General features: G+C 41.0%; 1 protein-coding gene across 1 annotated transcript in view; it reads right to left on the reverse strand.

Moving 5' to 3' along the window:
- The window catches only part of LOC131465203 (1-phosphatidylinositol 4,5-bisphosphate phosphodiesterase gamma-1-like), a 36,904-nt gene that overhangs the window by 9,810 nt on the left and 3,535 nt on the right, over positions 1–23,559 (reverse strand). The window contains exons 2-21 of the mRNA XM_058637630.1: positions 15,022–15,171; positions 14,533–14,626; positions 11,341–11,388; positions 9,672–9,756; positions 9,502–9,582; positions 8,044–8,078; positions 7,786–7,858; positions 7,605–7,700; positions 7,399–7,517; positions 7,179–7,264; positions 6,536–6,656; positions 6,258–6,426; positions 5,464–5,583; positions 4,905–5,012; positions 3,546–3,730; positions 3,254–3,454; positions 3,052–3,171; positions 1,975–2,158; positions 1,244–1,321; positions 49–152 (exon numbers count right to left, since the gene is read on the reverse strand). Of these exons, the coding sequence (XP_058493613.1) occupies positions 49–152; positions 1,244–1,321; positions 1,975–2,158; positions 3,052–3,171; positions 3,254–3,454; positions 3,546–3,730; positions 4,905–5,012; positions 5,464–5,583; positions 6,258–6,426; positions 6,536–6,656; positions 7,179–7,264; positions 7,399–7,517; positions 7,605–7,700; positions 7,786–7,858; positions 8,044–8,078; positions 9,502–9,582; positions 9,672–9,756; positions 11,341–11,388; positions 14,533–14,626; positions 15,022–15,171 (2,257 nt within the window). The remainder of the gene's footprint in view (positions 1–48; positions 153–1,243; positions 1,322–1,974; positions 2,159–3,051; positions 3,172–3,253; positions 3,455–3,545; positions 3,731–4,904; positions 5,013–5,463; positions 5,584–6,257; positions 6,427–6,535; positions 6,657–7,178; positions 7,265–7,398; positions 7,518–7,604; positions 7,701–7,785; positions 7,859–8,043; positions 8,079–9,501; positions 9,583–9,671; positions 9,757–11,340; positions 11,389–14,532; positions 14,627–15,021; positions 15,172–23,559) is intronic.

Consider the following 23,559-nt stretch of genomic DNA (forward strand, 5'->3'; position numbering starts at 1 on the left):
AGCTCCTGCACGTGTACGGTACGTAGATCCTCACACAGACTCACTCACCAGCCTCCCTCCTGCTTGTCCACGTTGAGGATCAGAGCCTGTTTGGGGAAACAGAGCTCGTCTTCCCTCTGAGCCCGATAATCGTACAGAGCTTTGACCGTACACTGAAACACAGCAGCGGCGAGCAACACGGGAATATTTAGTCACAGGAACAGAGTAGAGAATATTACAATATTATATATTTAAATACAATACAATATACTACATACAAAATCTCGCTCACGCTCAGCTGCAACGTGCGACAAGATAAACACAGACGAGGAGGAAATCATCTCTTTTCTGGACTGGAGGAGGAAATGGCTGGTAATGGTCGACGCTGGTTACATCAGTGTTCTGTTTATTAATAATAATAAATTAGATAATGATAAAAAAGAATCTCATAATATTACGATTTTTTCTCAAATATTACGACTTTATTCTCATAATATTATGACTTTATTCTCGAAATATTACTACTTTATTCTCAAAATATTACTACTTTATTCTCATAATATTACGACTTTATTCTCGAAATATTACGACTTTATTTTCAAAATATTACGACTTTATTCTCGAAATATTACGACTTTATTTTCAAAATATTACGACTTTATTCTCAAAATATTACGACTTTATTCTCAAAATATTACAACTTTATTCTCATAATATTACAATTTTATTTTCAAAATATTACGACTTAATTCTCATAATATTACGACTTTATTCTCAAAATATTACAACTTTATTCTCATAATATTACGACTTTATTCTCAAAATATTACGACTTTATTCTCAAAATATTACAACTTTATTTTCAAAATATTACGACTTTATTCTCAAAATTTTTAAAGGTTAAAATAATCTGTATTTGTGTAATTTGATGTGATTTTATATCTAATTCAATTCTGATTTCATATTAATCACGCGTCTGCCTCTGAGCCATCAATAAAGTCAATTCTCATCTTATGTGTGAAGCACTTTTCAGTTAAGTTCCAAAACAGTGGAGGTGCAATGCTGCCACCTTGTGGCAGAAAATAGTAAAAGCAGCAACGCACCATTTGTCTTTTCAACCAGCTATTTGAGGGAGGAGACAAAAATATTTATTTTCTTCTGTCAAACACACCTTTCATATATCAACATGACCTCTAACCTCTAATTTCAGAGTGACCTCCAAGTTAAAATACATCAAATATTGAATATTCAGGGTTTCACTCACCCGTGCTGTGGGCATCTTATTGGCCTCCACGTAGAAATGAGGAGTTCGGACTTCATACAGAGCTCCATAGTCTAGCTCCTGACGAACACACACACAAACACAAAACCCAATAATAATAACAATAAAGACAAAGAAGAAGAAGAATGTATTTGTCCTTCTAGTGTAGATGTTGTTGACTGTGGTGTTTCCTGTTTTATTTTGAAACTTACATTATCAATTTCTTACATGTCGACTTACTTCCTGTCATTGTTCAAGTTTAATTCCACGCCCGCCTTGATTACATCACTTCTGTAGGTGCTTCGTTTTCAATTTTCATGAGTCTGACATTTTGACTATTATAATATATATAAAAATAAATAAATAAATAAATAAAACAGCATGAATTCTGAGATTAAAGTCACAATTCTGATTTTAATCTCAGAATTCTGACTTTTTTCAGGCCACATATTAAATAAATAAATAAATAAACAAAGAAACCCATCATAAATTCTGCGATTAAAGCCACAATTCTGACTTTAATCTCAGAATTCTGACTTTTTTCAGGCCACATCAAGAATGAAAAGAAAACAGAATTCATGCTGTTTTATTTTTACTTCTTTCTTTCATTTTTTTTAATACTCTCCTGTAACTATTAAACTCGACTTTATTTAATTCTATAGTGTTATTCATCAGTGCTGAGTGTGCATTCTCTAAACCTCCTCCTGATGTCCTGATGTGACTGGCTCACTCACCGTGGTGCCCATGCGGTCCAGTGTGTCCTCATTGATCGGGTAGCGCAGCCTCATCTTGCGGTAAAGAGGATGTTTCTCGTAGTAGCTCACCAGATCCACCAGACTCTCAAACTCTGCCGAGCTGCCGAGCATGAAGAGACGACCCTCCTGCTGGATACGGCAGTGTTTGATCTTACCCTCCGCCCTGAACACACACACACACACACACACGCACACACACACACAGGGTATTTTGAAAAAAAAATAGCCAAACATATCCCATGTTTTATACTTTATTGTGGCATTCTAATCAAATCCAGACAGCAGGGTCACTTGACTGTGTTGTTATGATGTTAATCGTACCTGGACCTGATTAAATGGAGTCCCTGAATACAAGGGCGTAGGTTTGCATATGGACAGTGTCCCCGCTTATATTTGGAGAAAGTCAGATTGTCCCTACTTATATTGGAGCCAATGTGCGGCGATGGTGTGAGAGGAGAGCGGATTTTTACGAGCTTCAGTGAATGCATCACAGCCGAGCAAAAACATCACTGCAAGTCACAGAGGAGACGAGAGAGAGGGAGAGGGAGAGAGAGAGAGAGAGAGAGCGTGCAGGTGACGTGCTGTTCTGAAACTGCAGTGACTTTTCTCGCCTGGATGCTCCTCCCCCGTTCCTCCCCCATTCCTCCCCCGTTCCTCCTAGCCCTCAGGAAAACTGTCACAAAAAGAGCCATGATTTGACTTGTGGTGCCCGCAGAAAATCAGTTATGATTACACTATAAACACACCGGTTCGGTGCTTGTACTTGCTGGTAAAGTAAATACTTCTCTTTATCATAGTAAAGTCTGCTACATTTACAGAGAGTAGGGAAATTAAAAAGGGCTGTATCGGCTACTTGAATAAGACTGACATAACCAGTGGGAATTTATATATCCATGCTCAGTGGACAGGAAATATGAACATTTCTAAGATTATAATAAAAATTTAGGAGGCGAATAAGCAGCAAAAAACTACATTTATGTGCATAATCCCTCCCTCTGGTGTAATTCAGTGATAAAGCTGTTCAGCTCGTCTTTAAACGTGTGGAGATGGCTTTACCTGAAGGAGATGGCGTACGAGTTGTGCTCACTTCGTTTTCGCACCAGAAAAGCTCCGTCTCTGGGAACCCGCATCAGCATGTGTTCTGCCTGAACCCGGGACAGACTGGAGTGATACCACCTGAGAGAAGACACACGCAGTTCCTCTTTTAATTGTTTGCCCACGGCAGCCTCTTCATCATTCTCAGACAGAATTCGCTCACTCTCTGCTCTCGTGTGCGTTGGGCTGAGGCACCGGGTTTCCCAGCCTCATCTCAAACTCGTTGCAGCGCAGCGGCGTGTCTCTGTAGTGGCAGATGAGGCGGTAGAGGCTGTCGAACACCAGGTTGTCAGTCAGGTAGAAGCGGGTGGAGCCGGACTCTTGGCGTGAATGGATCCTGCAGTGTTGAACGCGTCCCGAGCGCCTGGATTGGAAAAAAGAGTCCTAGTTTCCCTTTTCTTTCTTTTCTACAGTGACAAAAACAGAATTATTTCCTGTGTAAAAAGGTCACTGACCAGAAGGAGAGGGTGTAGTCGCCAACAAACGTCTCGCTCTCCCGAACCAGAAAGGTGCCGTCTTTGGCCCCGCCCTCACAATATTCCTGCAGCAGCTTCTCGGCCACCTGTCGGCCGTCTCGACCTCCGCCGAGCTTCCCGTGGAACCAGCGCTCGGCGCAGTGCTGCTCGTTGTTGTTGCACTCCTGACGAGCGAGGACGGAGACACAGACACATTATCCACAGACACGCTAGCAGAAATGAGCAACAATAAAGTGCTGTGAGACACTGAAAATGTTTCTCCTAGAACTACTGTTAGACCCAATCTGATCCGTTTCACTGTCTTGTCTCTTTTTGGCACATGCTGCAGGCAAATATAGCCATAAAACAAACTCAAATATACTGTAATATTGTGTCATTAAATTAAATCGACTCTGATAGGACATTTGACAACCCATCGTCCTGAAAATGTTTGTATCCATGAAAGATCCAGGTGAGAAATGCAGAGCCCACTGTGTTCAGCTTAAAGGTGCATTCAATGAACCTTGTAAATTTATTTCACCACTTGGGTTAGGGTTGCAGTCTATTTAACAAACTTTAAATATGTGCTGCTGCCACCTTGTGGTAATAATAGTAATAGGAGGAGATAGTCATGAGATGGTCATTGGAGACAAATGGAAATACATGGCATCGTGTATTAAGTGCACTTTAAGCCTACGGTCACAAATCTGGGTTTTAATATTTTAAGGACAATGATTTTAAATTGGACCGGCAAATGGGTGCAGTAGTGAAGTCCAGCTTTTTTTCCACTTAAGTTGGCAAAGGTAAAATCGATCTTTTCCAAACAGCACTTTAAGACAGTAATACACGCCTTTAATACGTCAGACGTCCCTCTCAACGTCTCCAGCTCGTCCAAAACGCTGCTGTGCGTCTTTTAACTGCAGCACATAAGAGGGAACACATAACGCCTATTTTATCCTCACGCCACTTTAGAGTTCATTTGAATATTCTTTTATTTTGGTTTTAAATTCTTAAATGGTCCCATTTTTACTCTTTGATGTTGGACCCAGTATGAGATGTTGGTTTTATCATTGTTATAGTTCTATTTTTTGAATTTTTATAATTTCCACAGTATTTTATTGTTTCATTGTATGTTTTACTGTTTGTTCTTAGGTCTAATGTTTATATATTTCATTAGTTCTATTTATCTGTGTGCATGTACAGCACTTTGTTTGAGCTGTCGCTGTTTTTAAAGTGCTTTATAAATAAGATTGGATTAGAGTTGGATAAAACATTTTGCACAGACAGACATTATCATCAACATCTTCATCGTCGTCGCCATGGCGACCAGTGTCTTGACCGTCTTTGTCAGTTCTCTACCTCTTTTCCCTCGTCGTCCTCCTCTTCATCAGTTGTCTGGTAATGAGACGTCTCCTCTGAGTAGTAGATCTTATTCGTGGTCAGGACGAAATAATGCCGAGTCCATGTCTGTCAAACAGAAACAAACTTCAGTTCATACCGTATACAAATATATATATATATATATATATATATATTCATATATATATTATGGCATGCCATTCAGGAAACTAATCTTTGAATATATTGAATGAAACTCTGAATATATGGAATGATATATTCAGTTTCATTCAATATATTCAAAGATTAATTTCCTGAACGGCATGCCATAATATATATATATATGTATATATATATATACATATATATTTATACAAATATACATATACATATATAGATATACTGTATATATATATATATATTTATACAGTATATCTATATATATGTATATGTATATTTGTATAAATATATATGTATATATATGTATATATATATATATATATATATATATATACATATACATATACATATATATATATATATATATATATATATACAGACATGAGCTATACACACTCACATGGTCGATGGGGTCTTCGAGGTAAAGGATGCCGTTCTTCAGTGAGTTGCTGATGTCGTTCTCAGAGTAACTGGCCGACGTCACCTCCTCGTAGAGCGTTCCTTCCACCAGCTTTTTGTGCTGTGACACAACAGAAGAAACAATCGAGGCACGATCGTCAACACAACGAGACACCGACACTGGTTTAAGTTGACTACCAAGAGTCTCCGTCACACTGCATATGTTCAAAAGTGTAGATTTGTGCAGCTGGAGAGAGAGAATACTCTAGAAAGATTTCTGTGTTACTACTGTCTAAGACATTATTAATCCAAACAGGAAACTTCCCATGTTTTGATGGCTGGATTTTAAAGAGAGTAATTACCCAAGCATCTATTTTTTTCTTTCTTGGCTGAATTTGGGGCAGACGGGAACTTTGGTCTCAGTTGGTCGAGCAGATGCACGTCACAGCGTGACACTGTAAAACTTCAGGTTCTCGCAGTGCAACGGTAACACTTTGTCACGTTAAGTCTAAAAGGCCCAAAACTGTGAATGTGATCAAACTCTCTGCAAAATTCAATCTTATGATATTAATATTTAAAAAATACTACTGTTATTGTAAGTCGTAATGTAATGTAATGTAATGTAATTGAATGTCCATTAACAGTTTTAAGGGGAAAATCAGAACTACAGGATACAGCTCCTCAGATTTGGGTTTGAACATGTGAGGATTTTGCAGATGTAGCAGGATATTGTCTGGATGAGATTCACGATGTGAGTGTCTGTGTGTGCGTGTGTATGTGTGTGTGTCCGTGTACCTTGATGAGGATCTTCCTGCGGAGCTGGTACGGTGACGGAAGCTCCTCGGCGTTGTTGTCGACCGGCTTGGTGAGCAGCAGATCTCCAAACACCTTCTTAAAGTGTGTGGCCATGTTCCTCTGCTGGACGACGCTGCAGTGGTCCTCGATGGACAGAATCACGGGATACCTGCTCAGAAGAAAGAACCCATGTTAGAATGACACTTTTACCTCTTTTAAGAGCAGCGGTGATTCCGCTGAGGCGTAGCTGCAGTGAGCGGCCGCACAGACACACTCACTCGGATGTGACGAAGGCGTGTTCTTTGATTGTGTGCAGCACATCCAGGAATTTGATTTTGGAGGTAAGTGTGTGGCCGTGGTAGATGATTGGCAGGTCATCCGGTCCATCCCAGCAGTCCACTAAGATCAGAGGACAAAGGAGCACACACATTTCTGCTCAGTGGAAGCTTTCACCAGACTGAGCCTGGACTATGAAGACTAGAACTGTTTTTTCTCTTTTCTTAAAATCTCAGATCCATTTTCACGTATAAGTACGAGCTATGTAAGACACATCGTTTGATTATTTAAACCAAACACACATGGCAAATACATGTTAGACTCATATTATAAACTAAAGGCAATCAAGAAGGTTAAAACTGATGTGTTTTTAAATGCAGCTACTTGGTGTTAGTGCTTTATTGCTGCGTCTCTGCAAAGAAATGTTTTTTTTCCTTGCATTAGTGAGACTAATGTACAGTGACAAAACATTACATGAAGAAAAACTAAAGAGTCAGGATTTGATCAGTCATAAGAGCAAAAATAGACTCAGCGTTTCAGAAATAATATGGAAAGACACAATAATTTAAGATAAGCCCAAAAATAAGTCAAAGTTAATCAAAAAGTTGTACTCAAAAGTCAAAATTTAAGGGTTAAAGCTCTCACGTTCAATGCAGCGGCAGCCCATCCTCAGACAGCGAGCGTAGGCTTCTAGAGACGATTCACTGGAAAACTGGTCACCGGTCAGGTAGCTGAGACAACAACAGCAGGACATCGTCAGTACATTTAGTAACATTCACAAAGTAGCGTTCAGTTATCAAGCGATATCGGTATCGGACACAAAAAGTGGTATCGTCCCATCGCTAATTTTGATGATTAGACCTACGTGTTGTGTGAAGAGGAGATCCAGTACTGAGACAGAGGTCTTTTCATGTCGTCGTGGACGACAGGCGAAAGCCGAGGGTCACACACAGAATTCTCTTTAGAGAACAGAAAGGTCAGGAACTAGAAAAACAAACAAATAAAAGGATCAGGCAGAGGTAAAAGAACAATATAAAGTAGAGTTTATTTCAGTTTGTGAGTTGCTTCCACCTCGTCCAGTTGCAGCATAGGCTCAGGCTGTGTGCCCCCTCTTATGTAACCCATGAGAAACTCTCTGACACGACTCAGGTCTGACGCCCAGGACTCCTGAAAGTCACACAAAGAAGTGAGTTCAAAACCAGTCAGAGGTTTTTTTTTTAGACACTTTTTTGCTCTCGAGTTTGCTCCGTACCTTCTGGTCCATCTGTAGGAACTTCTGGAAGTCGTAGAGCGAGATCTGACAAAGCTCTGGTCTGTCAACGTTCCTACAAACACAACAGGTTGTTATGGAAAAGTTTGAGAAAAGTGCATTTTGGTTTAATGTCCCATATCATGAGGAAGAGAGCCAAGGAAAAAAAGTGGGGAGGTGTGCATACGACAGAGTGGACGCTGAGGAGGAGGAGGAGGAGCAGGTGAAGGTGAAGGTGAAGGTGAAGGTGCAGGGACTCACCGCAGAGGGAAGGAGAGCTCCAGCTGCTCAATAATCTGGGAACACAAACGGGGAAGGAACCGTGTGACGGACAGGTGGGAGGGAGCCAGGTGAAGCATAAACAGTTCAGGCTCAACGTGTGATGCAAGTGCAGAGGTGGAGACTGACAGTGCTGGTGAATCTGCTCAAATACTTGACTTCAGGCTGATTTTCTGTACCATTGGTTTTTTTTTTATCTAAATGTGTTGTTACGGCTGGGACTGTGTGTACTTACCTCACTAAAGTCAAGGCGTCGCAATTATAGTATATTATATCATATTATATCATATTATAATATAGCTAGATCGATTAATATTCATGCTTCAAAGAATAAATCAATTAAGAATCTATGATAATATTTAGGAGGATCTCACAGAACATATCAGACAATGAGGGTTCATGCCCCTCATCTGCAGACACACTCTCCCCAAAATCATCCAAATAACGATCTTTAAACATTACAGTCGCGATGAAGTCCGAGTAGATCTTAGTAAAACGTGTTGACGGACTCTTAAGACCACTCCGTGGTCGCTCTCTTTGTGTAGTAGATGCTTTATTGCTGCAATTAAGGGAATAACGTCTCTTTAGTTAACTGCTCAAAGGGGGCGAGAAGAGAGAGAATGTCCTCTGGTGTGAAGTCACTGTCGTGTTGAGTTCATAATCTGCACCGTATAGGTGCCGTTCGTGTTCTGTTGGTGGCGCTAGAGCTCTTGAGCTTCTGTTGGTTACACAGTATCACCACTTGAACCCAAGTAACGGGTGGTCTGCTGTTAAATTATTACAATATTGGGGAATTATTACATCATCAGGACCTGCGAAATGAAGGCTAACCTGATAATGTAATAACCTCCCGTTAATGTAATACGTTATTACATTATTGGTAAAAAGTGTATTACATTATTGGGAAATGCACTTTATTACATTATCGGGAAGTTATTACATTATCAGGTTTTATTACATGTTCAATGGACTCAAGTGCAAATTTTTATTACATTATCGGGGATTTATTACATTATCAGGTTCTACAGGGCTCACAAATTGCTATGGGAATAATAACACACAACTCCTCAAATGAACATTGTGGGGGTGTGTGTTTATAGGTCAGTAGTGAAAATTTGAACTGTGACGTAGTACTTTTTCATCAGATTGGCTGTAGGTTGTAGTGGGAAAAAAGGATATAAGACACTCTATACTGCACATTCTTACAGCCTCTGCATATACGTTTTAACATTGTGATGAAAAAAAGCAGCCTGAATGTTCTGTTTTGGATTATTTCCATGATTAAATGAAGGGATTACAGCAGTGAGTTATTGTTGATTATTTTAAATTGTATTTTTTTTTTCCTCCCTTGTGTGTAAATGACTTAAGTAAATTATTTGAGTACTTCATTCACCTGTGTGTGCTCATCTGTAAGTGTGTGTGTGTGTGACAGACACTCACGCTCTTCTGTGCGTCAAACATCAGTGTTCTGTAGAGCTGTGCAAAGTTGGGGAAGGACAGATCACTCCTGGCCTCCACCTCCTGTCGGCGTGACACCACAGTCAGACACAAATAAAAGTGAGTGACGAAGATGTGACCCGATGAAACTGCCGCTCAGAATCCACTCTCACCTGCAACTTGTCTTTGAGAAAACGCATGTTGGGGACTCTGTAGTTGACCTGAGGCAGCAGAGCTTTCACTTCCTTCACTGTGACGCTGGAGACGCAAAACAAAGACAGGGAACGCACGAGACAAACTTAACTACAGCAGAGTAGATCATTAAATGAGTATTTCATAAATAACCCTGTGATGGCGCTGTGTGGTTTGAGGAGGCGATGAGAAGATTACTGCAGAAGATAAAAACTGAATTTTAAAGGATGGATAACTAAGTCACTATATTCATACATACATACATACATGTGCGTACTATGAATCCCATGTTTCTACAAGTATTTGCAGAGGAGCGACTCTGAGCGACGCTTCTGAAAACACTTTACAATTAGATAACGGTGATATGGCACCCCCTAATTGGCCAAAATCAGTAGTACAAAAACAAACACAAAGATATTAGCGCGCGAGAGAGAGAAAATAAGTTTTTCCTTTGCGTAATGCCCTGAAATCCTAGTTCATGTCTTTTACGATGTGTTTATTATAAAGTTTAAAGCAACTGTCGGTTCAGTTTACTCTACATTCTGTCAGCTACGTTTCCAGACACATGGTCCACGATACCAATAACATCACGATACAACGATTCCGTGACAGTCAATATATTGCGAGACAACCATACAGCATTACATCGCGATATTTGTCTCACTGAGGAAAACAAAACGTTAATGTGAAAACTTTAAAAGTGCAGGATTTCTCTGTTTATTCATGAAGTAGTGACGCCTGGCGAGTGAAACTGGCAGGGACTGTTTTGACACCAGGCGTCAAACATTAACCTCACTGAGGTTTAACCTCACTGAGTTCAGCGGCGGCTCAGAAGCTTTCACTCAGGCTTCATGATTCAGCAGAAGGACTTTGTCCTGAATTCAGTGTTGGCAAAAAAAATGTGGAGCTCTTTCCAGAGATGAGAACAAAACATTTAACCTCAGTTTTTCAAAACCAACGCAGACGAATAAGCCCGTAAAAATCTTGTGGTAAATGGAGAAGTCAAATCCTTACAACTATAAGCTGTTGCAGTAGATTCTGTGCAGATCCTAATGTCTTTACCACTTTGTCTTTTTTCTTTCTAGCACAAACAGCACATGGATAATCGCTTCAGCTGATTAAGAAAACACACACAACCAGGAACGGTCACTAACAACATGTGGAACAAAGAAAGAACGGCAGGTTGGAAAAAGAGAAATCAGAGTTGATGCTTGGGAGGTATTGAGGATCATCTAGGGTCAAATGGGTCAAAGGGTCATTGTTGTCTCTGCCAGGTCTGATTTGTCCCTCTGTCCGACTACTGCTACTGTTACTATTTTCACAAGAGACAGGAAGTTGCCCTGTCCAAGGCCCAGCCCATCGCATCACTTCCTGCTCCTTATCAGAGGGCGGCAGGCTGTTTGTCCTGGAGCAGCTTCCACCCAAACACAAGCCTGGAGAGAAAAACCCGGCCCCGTGAGAAGCGTCCAGGGTGTGCGTCCAGGGTCCTGGACGACACAGGACCGTAACAAGCTCTTTGAAACACAGCTGGATCTGGTTTCACCTTTGCTTCCCACCCGCTGTGACAGAACGACCAATGAGCATAATTCACACGCGGCTGTAAACGGCTATGACGGGGTGTTGACAGGGTTTTTGTGGCGGCTCACTCACCTGCCCTCATGGTTCCGGTCCATGATGTCAAATTGTTTCCTCAACCACCTACAGAGAGAAAGAGAAGAAACAACAAACTTGATTTACAATTTTACATCGATTCCATTGCACACGTAGAAATAAAGAGGAACTGATTTTCATTAAAAATGTGTTTTCCTAAATCATTCATTCTAATTAGTTCATTAAGTTGATTCATCAATAATTTTGCAACGCAATAAATCATCGTCCAGGTTGTACTGTGTGAGCTGGGATTGTGTCCAACTTCCTTCTGGGTTCCTTCAAAAGAGAGGGGGATTAGTGAATGAAAAATGTCTTCTGTGTTTTTCCTTCACTCTTTAAAATTTGCATTTCACTTCTTTTCATGAACAAAATGTCCCTGTGTTTCAGATTTGTTTCCAAGAAACCATGTGCTGATGTGCTTGAGTTGAGCTAAGCTTTTCAACTTAAAAGGACCAGTGTATAAAATTAAGGTGAACTGAAGATAAAATAAATACACTTACATTTTCTTTAGAAAGTTTTGAATTGAATAGTTTGAAGCCTTTTATATTTCTATCAGGAGCAGGGTCGTCCCTTCAGTAGCTCACAATGGACAAACTAAACATCTTTAGAGTTTTGATGCTGACTGAAGGCTACATAGGTTCAACAACACTTTAAAGGGAAGAGTAAGGGATATCCACCAATAAATGTTGCTAAATTTTACACACTATACCTTTAACTCAAGCTCGGTTATGACCTGGACGACCGAGAACATTCACAGATTTAGTTTTGTATGACAAACACATTTAAAACAGTTAATTTCCCCCCAACAGCATGTTAGCGTCTGCTGCTATGGCTAAAGCTAGACAGTTAGCGGAGTTAAAAGTTACTTACTTTTTAACTTTTTAAAAAAAAAAAAAACTGTGATAATCACAGTTTGAGCCAAACATGAATCGAATTTATCGATTCATAAAATAACCTTGGTTTTTGCAAAAGCTGTTAGCATCGCTAAAAGTGTGCTATGATGTTTCTAAAACCAAATACTTTTGGAAGATGCTCTCAGTTTCACTTGAATTCAGCTGAATTGCTCCATTTAGTAACTGTCAATAAATAAAAAGGAATGGAATGTTTTATTTCACGCAGAGTCAAATTTTACGTCATAATCTCTGTTAATGTTTAGTGCTATCTTAACAATGCTTGCTAACTCACGTGAACGACTGGGTTTTTTGAGCAGGAGCTGAAAGTGTTTGCGTTAAAGTCAATATCTTGTGGTTATTCCAAAAAATGGACTAGTAAAGAAAATAATTATTAGTTTTCCGCCCTAGTTTCTGTGTCCAAAAGCTGTTTAGTCCCTATATTTAGCAGAAAACTGACATGTCTATAGTTTGCAGCTGATGAATTCACTCCCAAAACAGTTTACACAACCATCAAGAACAGACCGATTTAGCATCTCCATTTCCGCTGACCAGTTCCAAATTTACACCACGTCTCGTCATGTCTCTCTCTCGTGCACATCCTCACAGCCTCGCTCTGTTTTTCTGCCTCCGCACATTTCGTCAGGAGTAAACATCCTCATCCCAAAACAAATATTTGTCCTCCCCTCTGACCGGCAGCCTGCTCTCCAGCTCAGGCTGGTTCCTTCTGCTACCAGGTAACACACAAATAAAACGCCCTAATTACGTTTGTTAATATTATAAATTTCTGTTTCATTTTCCTGTATTGTATTTTTACTTATTCCATACCATAGTTTTAAACTGCTACCAGCCCATGACGATGCAGGACTACTCCGTTTTGATTTTTACTGTCACTGTTGCAGGAACAATGAAGAAACGCTGTATGTTTAGCAGCATATAAATAAAAAGAAAGCTAAAATCTTAATTAATTATTAAAACATTCATTCCAAATTCATGATGAAAAGCTGTGTAAGAACAAGTCCACTTCAGTGTCCACCAGTCCAGATGCTGTTGACTCATGACTAAGTAGATACTATAAACATGACATAATACTGACTTTTGTCATCAGGACTAATAATGACCTACATTTTGCTCAAACTGTTATTTAATAATAATGAATTAGATAGTGATAAAAAAGAATCTCATAATGTTACAATGTTACTTTATTCTGGAAATATTCCAACTTTACTCTCGTAATGTTACGACTTTATTCTCAAAATATTACTTTATTCTGAAAATATTACAACTTAATTCTCGTTATGTTACAACTTTATTGTTAAAATATTACGACTTTATTCTCAAAATACTACAAATTTATTCTCAAAATATTACTACTTTATTCTTGCAAAAATTATGACTTTTGTCTCGTAATATTAAGACTTTCTAAATATTACAACTATTCTCATATTACGAATTTATTCTCGAAAAATCTAATTATTTTTCTCTAACACTAGTAGTTTTGTACTTAATTGTGTAAAGTATAAGCGACGATCGGCGAGCTGCATAAACTGCTGCTGTATGTGACTGTATCAGACTGAGTCTGTGCTCCGGTCATGGAGGACGTACTGAACAAATATTTTTAATTAGGACGTGTCAGAATGGTCAGTTATGAGCTCTATGTGACCTTTTCTTAAAAATGTGTGTGTTTGTACGTCGGTGAAATACGGTCGCTGACTAAATACGGCGACCGCTGGCCGCAGTCTGATGTGAAGTGGTGCGAACACACAAACACACGTTTGCTGACTTTATCCGGCACATTAGCTTCATATATAAAATCCTCTGTAAAACACTGGGCTCCACTGTGCAGCCACCAACAGCACACTTTGACGTAATACCGCTCTTCCTCCCTCGCCTGCACTCTCGCATTTTATAGGTGGAGCTAAGGTGGAGCTCTCCAAGTAAATTTAGTGGTGGGGTGGTAACATTCGCGGTGAAATGCGCATGCTGCCGTCATAATGTGCAGGGAATTCAACATGGCGTGTTTTATCACCTATACTTACACTAAGGGGAACCACGAAAAAAGGACTGAGTATTCTTTTTCCACACTTTGGCGACTGGTAGGGCCTCCAGAGTCCCAAATATACATATTAAAATGATTAAAAAGTTGATTTTGCATAATATGTCCCCTTTAAAATAAATTAAAAAAAGAGAAGTACACATTAAAAGATGGTTTAAAGGATGAAGCATTCCAGTTTCTGTTGTTGGAAACTCGCTCCAGAGTCCAGAGCAGGATGAAATAAATCTAAAGCTCAGCACCACCCACCTGTCTATCTGCAGCGGTGCTGGAGCTCTCTGAGTGTCGGACATCAGCCAGTTGAGACCAGTGACCCACATGTTGACCTCCTCTTCACTGAAGGCTGTCAAGTCACAGAGACAACTTTTTACCATTAAATATCATACAAAACAAAGTATAATACAAAAAAATCAAGAACCTGTGATAACTTGGTACCAGTATCAATGACTGTCTGGACAAAAGGTGCCACTTATACATATTTATGATTTGTTTAAAACATAAAAGTACCAAAAACTCACTGGTATCAGTGGACATTTTCTTTTTTCAAATACACTGTGAGAACAGGAACAAAAACCTACAACTGCTGCTTATTTTTGCATATAAACGTTTGTAATTCTTTGTGTGCATGAACAGGGGTTCAGGTTGGGGGGGCCTGGTTTGTCTTGGACACAAACATGGTTTTGAAGCCCCTGGTTTAGGGAATCACCTGTACACACAAACACACTGTGAGACACTGACCGGCCACACTGAGCGTCCTGAGGCGAAACTCCAAGCCATAGAGCACGATGAAGCAGTGGGCGGAGTCCAGTTTACGAGCCTCCTCCGGGTAGCGCTCAAAATCTCGGGAGCCCTTCCCCAGCCGCAGCTCCCGGATCTCTCGTATGTCAACTAGAGTAGGGAGGGAGGGAGGGAGGAAGGGAGGCAGGAAGGAAGGATAATGTTGCATGAGCACAAATATGCACAACCATAAATCACGGTTCGGTTTCGTTGTTCATTTCCCTGCCAAAAACACTGAAATTTGCTACTGAAGAGCTGAACAAATGTACTGTGCACACACACACACACACACAGGTCCAGAGAGAGATGCAAACATGTCAGCTGTCTGTGGCAGGATGCTGCTTAATGACTGCAGAGCACTTTTCTGCAACTTCCTTTCACCTGTGTTTGGGAAAAGAATCACAAAATCTTTATATAGTTTTGAAAAGAGGTGGAAAGAGCACTGAAATACTCCACTAAGTAAAATACCACTATTCTACTTAAGTACAAGTAAAAGTACTGGTTTAAAATGTACTCAGAGTAAAAGTTACTTAGTTACTTTTTTAACAAGGTTTTTTTTTTCTTGTGACAAGGGAACACAAATCTCACATTAATTGTTTTTTAATTAAAGGCAAAACTTTGCAAATGAAAGTGCTGACAAAATAAAATGTGTAAACACATAATGTATCAGTCACAAATGTCACTCACTCATCGTTCACCTGTCCTCATCATTCACCTGTCCTCATTGTTCACCTGTCCTCATCATTCACATGTCCTCATCGTTCACATGTCCTCGTCGTTCACCTGTCCTCATCAATCACCTGTCCTCATCGTTCACTTGTCCTCATCGTTCACATGTCCTCAGCGTTCACTTGTCCTCAGCGTTCACTTGTCCTCATCATTCACATGTCCTCATCATTCACTTGTCCTCATCATTCACCTGTCCTCATCATTCACATGTCCTCATCATTCACTTGTCCTCATAATTCACCTGTCCTCATCATTCACATGTCCTCATCATTCACCTGTCCTCATCATTCACTTGTCCACAACGCAGGGCATGAAACAGCAGGCAGTGTCGCAACAAACAAGGGAGACATTTACCTAAACATGAACTTCACTTTCAATGACCCGTGCCTATTTTGTGTGATTTTTAAAAACTTACAAGGGCCATGGACATTTTGTTTTTGAAATTCACAAACTTTCAAGGAGTTCAAGAATGGTGGGAACTTTTTTTTGAGATTCCAACAAAAACCCAACTCTCAGCTTTTTTTGAGGTTGTACTGCGCACAAACGGCTGGTTACGATCACATTTTCAAGTTTCTTTTTTGTATAAATGAACAATAGAAAGCTTGTGTCACACGGCGAAGGGTTAATCACAGCGACTGAAGACTGAAGAGAGTATGATGCAAACTCTGGACTCCGCTTTGACACTTGCAGCGGCCGACACTTGAGACACACCCACAGAGAAAACCCTGGCTTAGTAACATGGCAGACGACTTACACAAACACACATAAACATTCACTCGTAAATTCTCTGGCGTTCACACACACACACACACACACACACACACACACACACACACAGACACTAGCTAACACATATTTACTCCACTAAAGTGATAATAATCTCAATGATAGACTCATTCCCCCTATGTGACATAAAGAAAATATGTCAATCCAACAGGAGAACAACGGGAAAGTGAATAATCCAACCTCCAAGTCAGTGTCAGCCATTCTCAGCAGGTTGTTTACAATCCTGAGTCAAACTGAGCCAAAGGGAGAAATCTGGTTTCTATCTGAGGCTCCAGCATGTGGAGATGACAGGGAGCACACTTGGCACGAGATTAGGAGAAACTCCGTTATCATCAGATGGACACGTACATCAATAATCTACAGGGAGTTTGAGTTTGAATGAAAGTTCTCATCCATCTGCACCACATCAGCCTCAGCATTCTACAGTTTCATCTTATCGTAAACAAACTCTGAGTAAAACGATGTTTTTTTAAGAACTTATGAGATCTTTTGTGTCCTAATGCACTTGGTGAACATCTGGGTGACATGATCCTGATCTGACTTCATCACAGATCCAACATTCCTCTGCCAGAAATACTCATTAAAACTTAATGTGGATTTAAAAACTTATAGGGATGAGTCGATCAGATACCCCGGTGTAAAATGACTCAAAATGACTTGAGTCGAATATTGAAAAAACTGTGAAGTTTGAAAAGTTTGTGATGAAATAAATTTAAACACGAGGCATCAAGTTGTGCTGATTTCTTTCTCTGTGTCTTTGAAGGAACAGCATGTTTTTAAGGGATCGTTATAGTTTGTAAAATGCATCAGCAAAAAATTCTCGCCATTGAAAAAAAAAAAATTAAAAAAAAGTCAGTCCAATTTTCACTCGCCATCACTGCCTTGATCTTATATCCGCTACCTGGCTACGTGCCGTGAAGTCTCGCAAGACCTCCCAATTCTGAGGACTCTGATCTTACTAAGGCTGGTTTTCCACAAACAGACAGTAGGGGGCTGCTGTCAAACTCAAAGACTGGAAGCATGTAAACTGCTTCCCACACCAAACGTCCATAAGAAAATCAGTGCTATTTTGTGATTTACTGCAAGTGTTAACAGGAGACCAAGAGCTACTGTGTCCCCATTGTGTCCTCCATTAGAATTGGAATACCCTACATGTGTTGCCTAACGTGCAAGTGGTCAGGGCAGTGGGTGAAATGGAACTGAGCCGATGTTTTGCTAACAAAAAAACCCCGTCCATATCTTGTATTTGTTTTTCTCTGATCTCGTCCTTTATTACTTCCTGCCATTTAGCTTGGACTTTGGACAATGAGGCAAATAGCCTGCCAAACGTCACAATTGGGTCTCCAAGACCTGTAACACACACCCTGCATGTCTGACTCACACACACATGTCTTTCTATTGTTGCAAGGACAGCTCGCTGTCTTCTGAAAGTGAGAGAAGTGGCCAAAAACGTCGTGAAAAACAATAGTTTGAAGCAGAATTTGACCTCATACACACTCGCACACATAAATCATCCGAATGTGGCCTTTAATCCTGGTCCAGGCTATAAACATGGCGGAGATAACGAAGCGCTTTGGAGAACAGCCCGACGAGAACTTTGATGAATAAAACACGGGGGTGGGGTGGGGGGGAGAAGGACACAGAGGTCAAACTGGAGGGACAGCAACACTCACACTGTAGTGATTTAACGCTTCACTAATCCTCACAGCAAGGAGATCACAGGTTTAGATCTTGGTTCAACTGTTCCGTGTTCCCTCCGCGTGGGCGTGGGTTCTCTCGGTCGGTTTTTCCGGCTTCCTCCCACAATCCACAAACATGCAGATTGGGGATTTAAGTTAAGTGGACGCTCTAAATTGTCAGACAATACACGCATCACTCGTCTGTATTTGGGGGCGTCACGATTCTCCAAATCCTAGATTCGATTAGATTTTCGGACTTTTTTTCTCTCTTTGTCTAGGATCATTGGTTTTATGTCATTTTTAACAATTCCCATTTTGATTGTGTATGTGGTGTCATGAGTGATATAATGTCCATCATTGGTTTTCAATGTTACAATAACCAGTAAATGCTTAAATCCAGGGTTTTCCACCACTGAATAAGGTCACATCACATGTCTGATGCTACAAACACGCCAGTTCTCTCTGTGGCACAAATTGAATTTTGAGGAACGTTTCGCTCCAAATGAGGACAGAACACACGTTAACGGGGTTGTTTTGTTTTCGTAGTTGTGTCTACGTCCTTATGATGCACCAGAGACGTCCCGCGCTTAGCTACACACTCATAACATGGTTTAAACACCGCGGTTTTCTTGTCGACAACGCGGACGCATGGCTTCACATCTATGTCAAAGGTCGTGAGAGCGGTAAAGCGTGCTCACGAGCAAATAATATGCACAATACAGGTCCACCGCAACACACAGCCACCACGAGCAGCCACCACGCGCTCGCAACTGTCGACTACACTTTTGACAGTTTGGGGGTGGAGACCAGGGAGGGCACCAGCTCTCTTATGATTGGTCACTTTCAGTGTAATCACACCCACAAGGAACTTCTTGTATTTGATTGACAGCTATCACTACGAGTCATTTCATTTGCTTCGTGCTTATTGTCACCCGATTCCTCTCCACTGCGGACAATGTTAATATCTGCGTGTGTTTAGTAATATTCGGGAGGGGCTTGGAGTTGCAGTCAGTGCGGTCACCCACATCAGCAGTTGCCGTGTTCGCTATTAGTTGGAAGCAGCTTCGGGCTAACGTGTCGTCGTGCTACAATGGCTACAACCACAACACTGTGCTTTTTCTCTTCTCTGACAGGTCGTCACACTGGGGGCATGGTTAAATCTTTCAATCAATTATTCGATTTACAGTCGAGATCGCGACACCCTGAGTGTGTACGCGCGTGTTTTGATAAAGAGAAAGTTTCGGCCATTTGTTCTCTCTGGGTCAGATTACCCTCTTGTCTGGTTTGCGTTGGACGTTAGCGTTGATGAATGTGGGGCGGGGCAGGTGTTTGTTTTCCTGTTGAGTATAAATAACAAGCCTTCCTCCCGAATCGCTCACTCCACTGAGTCCTACTGCCTGCTTCTTCATCAGAGCGGCACATGAATTACTTTTCCTTTTTCCAGAGAAAGTGCTGCAGAGAGACTGTGAATGTAAGTTCAATCTCAGCAGCTGCGTGCACTGCTGACCTGAAACCACCAGCCGTTGATAATTGCAGTGTGCTTGCAGTGAAATAAACTGTTCCTGGTACAGCTGGTGACATCACTCCCCTGCCAGATGGTATGGAGAGTCTTACAGTAAAGTCAGAGAAACGCAAAGGTCGAGAGAGAGGAAGGAAGGAAAAAGCAGTCTTTCGACAAATTAATGCAAATACAAATGCTTTTTTTTGCTAATAAGCTGTGAAATACACATAATGTACAGTGCACACACTGATGTTTCGGAGGAATAAAGTACCTTATGTATTTATAGGATTTCCCATTTGATTCTGTATTTTAATGCTCTGTTCTATGCTGATGAAGTTTTTATACTGTGTGTCTTTATTGTTGATATTTTGTAAAGCCCTTTGGTCACATGTGGGTTCATATAAAGGTTTATATAAATAAAATGAATAATGAAAGCCTATTTATAATCTTAAAATGAACAATTAGTGGACCAAAAGCAAAATAATATGCATCCAAAGTGATATGCAATATATTTAAAAAGAATTATGATTTCAGTTTCTTCTTCTTATGGCGTAATAAAGTTAGCGCTAAGCTTTAACCCTTTAACACCTAAGTGTCAAAATGTCCGTCAGGACTTTTTTTGTTGTTGCTTATTTTAATGATAAAAGGGCCAGAAAATGTCCTGTGAGTAAGTTGCTTTTGCCCGTTTTCCCAGAATAACGTTCAACATCTGGCAGTGATTTACAGTTTACTTTAAAATAGTGTATTAACAATTTAAAATGAAGAAAAAAAACTCACTGTAGCGCGAGTGAAATTACCGTAATAACCACATGTTGGAATTTTTCCGATAGCACAGATTTCGCGTAATTGCGCTAATGCAAAGTGCACTTGCGTAGACCTGTTAGTAAGTTAAATGAGACGGTAACCAGCTCATTAATCGGTGATGAAAACAAAACAAGTGTTAAGTGCAGTCCTTTTAAATGTGTGCATATCACGCCGAGTATCAGAGGCATCAAGCGCCTCATTTGCGATCCACGTCTCTGCTTCCTGCAGAAGATGCTGGTGCTTTTGTCCTTCAATTGGAGACAGGAAGACAGACACTCCCTGATAACCCTGCACTCCCCCCCACACACACACACACTTCCCGTGCTTCCACTGCTTATGAAGAGCTCATCTCAAAGAAAAACACTGATTTTCTGTGTGTGTGTGTGTGTGTGTGTGAAGAAAACTGAGGGAGCAACGTTATTTTAAAATAAACAGTAGGGGGAAAAAAATGTGGGCAACAAATACCAAAAGGAAGGAAAAGAGGGAGAGGAGGCGGAGGAGAGCGAGTGAACGGGGGTCAGTTAGACAAATATGAGGAATATCTGAGAGCAACAAACCAGAGTATCAGGTGATTGACCTGTAAACTCCAAACGAAACTGAAAGAAAACAAGCGAGAAAGTGAAAAAGGAGACGGTAATAAGACAAAAAAGATTTTAGGTGAACACGTCGGGGTGGGAAAAGGTGGAAAACGGAGGAACACTGAGAGCAGGGAGTGAGGTATAACTGAGAGAGCGAGCTGTGGGAGATAAAGTGAAGGAAACCCACTGAGTTCCTGGAATGTACTGATGGGTTTGTCCACAGGGAGGTTGTTTGTAAAGGGACGTTTGTGGGTTATAAAAGCATGTGTGTGTGTGTGTGCGTGTGTGTGTGAGGCTGTGCAGATGTGAGCAGTGTAGGTGTCAGCCTGCTCGATCTTTGTGGTTTATGATTATGGATAAATAATTGACAAGGTTCTGTGTGCAGAAACAACACCCACAAAAGCCGACACACACACACACACAGACACTCAAACAAGCGAAAAGACCAAAAAAACAAAACAGAAAAACATGACAATAAAGCACTTCTTTATCTTTTACCGACTACATTTCTTACTGTTTGGTTTCCTAGAGGTCGGATTGGACATTTTACACACTATCGTCGGACTCTAACTCGAATAATGAGCGATGGCAGCGCTGCCTCTGCTCCTCATGTGGAGACTAAAGATTACCGCTCTGCATGGACGCTCCACATGCAGGGTCGCTACTGGCAATGAGCGCGCCAGGCACAGATTATGGGTTAAAAGGCTGCATTTTTGGTCACTGAAGGATGTGTGCATGTACATGATCTTCTCCTGATGATCAATGGCCCAAAACAGCAGTTAAGTTGAAGATAAACGTTAGTTTCAAATGAAGGAAACACGTGAACTGTGTGTCCAAACAACAAATGACCCTTCTATGAAAAACTAGTGTAATCATGGAATGTACTTAACTTTCTATATTTGCAGCAGAAGATCTTTTCTTCATCAGATTATGAGTTAAATGGCTGTATTTGGTCACTGAAAGGCCACATTTGCTGAAAAAGTGTATCTTCTCCTGACGATTAATGACAAAAACAGCAGTTAACTTGAAGATAAATGTGAGTTTTAACTTGCTGGATGGACATGGTTCTGAGAATGACAGGAGGAAAGATCAAGTTTATAAAACCTGGATATAAAGTGAACTTAACTATATATCAAGGAAATGTGTCCAAACAACAAATGACCCTTCTGTGAAGAACTACTACTGAAGACCTATTCTTCATCTGCTTAACTTTGGAAAGATACGAGTAAAAAAGAAGAAAACATGCTCTTCAACGGCAAATTGAGGGACTGAAAAAGACAATCTATAGAACTACTTCTTCCTCATTTGGGCGGAGTCCAGTACAATTTTTTACTACCATAAAGTCGGGAGAATAACACATGGCAGACAGAAGGAAACTCTATCATGTCAGTGAACACAGAGACTCTGTAACAAATCCTCCCCCCGGGCCACAGAATCCAGGGCATCCAGACAATAGCCTCGGCAGCCCAGACAGGCCGACCGGTGCTGCAACATCCCGCCTCGACAGCACAACAACAACAGCCTGCTGCTGCTTTAACTTCACCACTGCCACTCCACTCCACTCCAGCAAGGACTGCCTCAACCCACAATCAGCCGTGGTGTCGGGCCGAAAGGCAGGAAGCTTTGGGGGGGGCTGGGCAAGGACTCGGGACCCACACGGCCAGGGAAAGATTCAGTGAGGGGTGACGTTCACGGAAGCTCAGGCCACGGGGTCGTGATCCGTCTGTCTGCTGAGGACGCCGTGACAGCAACTCAGCTGCACGATCAAGAGAGGAAGAGGTGGGAGGTCACCTCTACCCAGTCACTGGGGGAAAAGAGAGTTCACATGTATGTTGTTCAGGGTTCCCACACCTTGGTTGACATCAGATTCAAGGACTTTCCAGGACTGAATGTGCTGACACAGCTTAAGATGGGCGGGCAACTAGTAAGAGCGTCTTCACCCATGATGACGCCCACGTTTATTGATCTGCAGCACGCTCCGCATCTGGACAAGTGATTGTCCTTGGGATCTTGTCCAAAGGAGACACTTGGAAAATTGCATTTCCTGGGCATCACATTGTCATTTGCTCTCTCTTTGCTTAACTTTACTAGCTCATTGTTCTGCATGGAATCTCACGTCAACGGCAGAGAAAGATAGTGGCCAGTGTCCAAAACGCTAGTAATTATGACTCCATGTTTTGTTCTGCATCTGCCTAATCTATGTACATCAACACATGTCCAATTTTAGTTTTTTTTAAAAGAGACTTGAATTCATAAACGTTCAAGGATTTCAAGGGCCCATGGGAACCTTAGTTCCTTTGGAAAGAGCCAGTTTGGGACACGTGGTAGCTCAGTTGGCTTCATTAACTGAGGCTACAGTTGTCTGCAGTGACCACAGCTTTGCTTCCGGCTTGTGGCGCTCTGCTGCATTTCTTTCCCTCTC

Source organism: Solea solea, chromosome 9, assembly GCF_958295425.1.
Source record: "Solea solea chromosome 9, fSolSol10.1, whole genome shotgun sequence".
Classification (NCBI taxonomy): Eukaryota; Metazoa; Chordata; class Actinopteri; order Pleuronectiformes; family Soleidae; genus Solea; species Solea solea.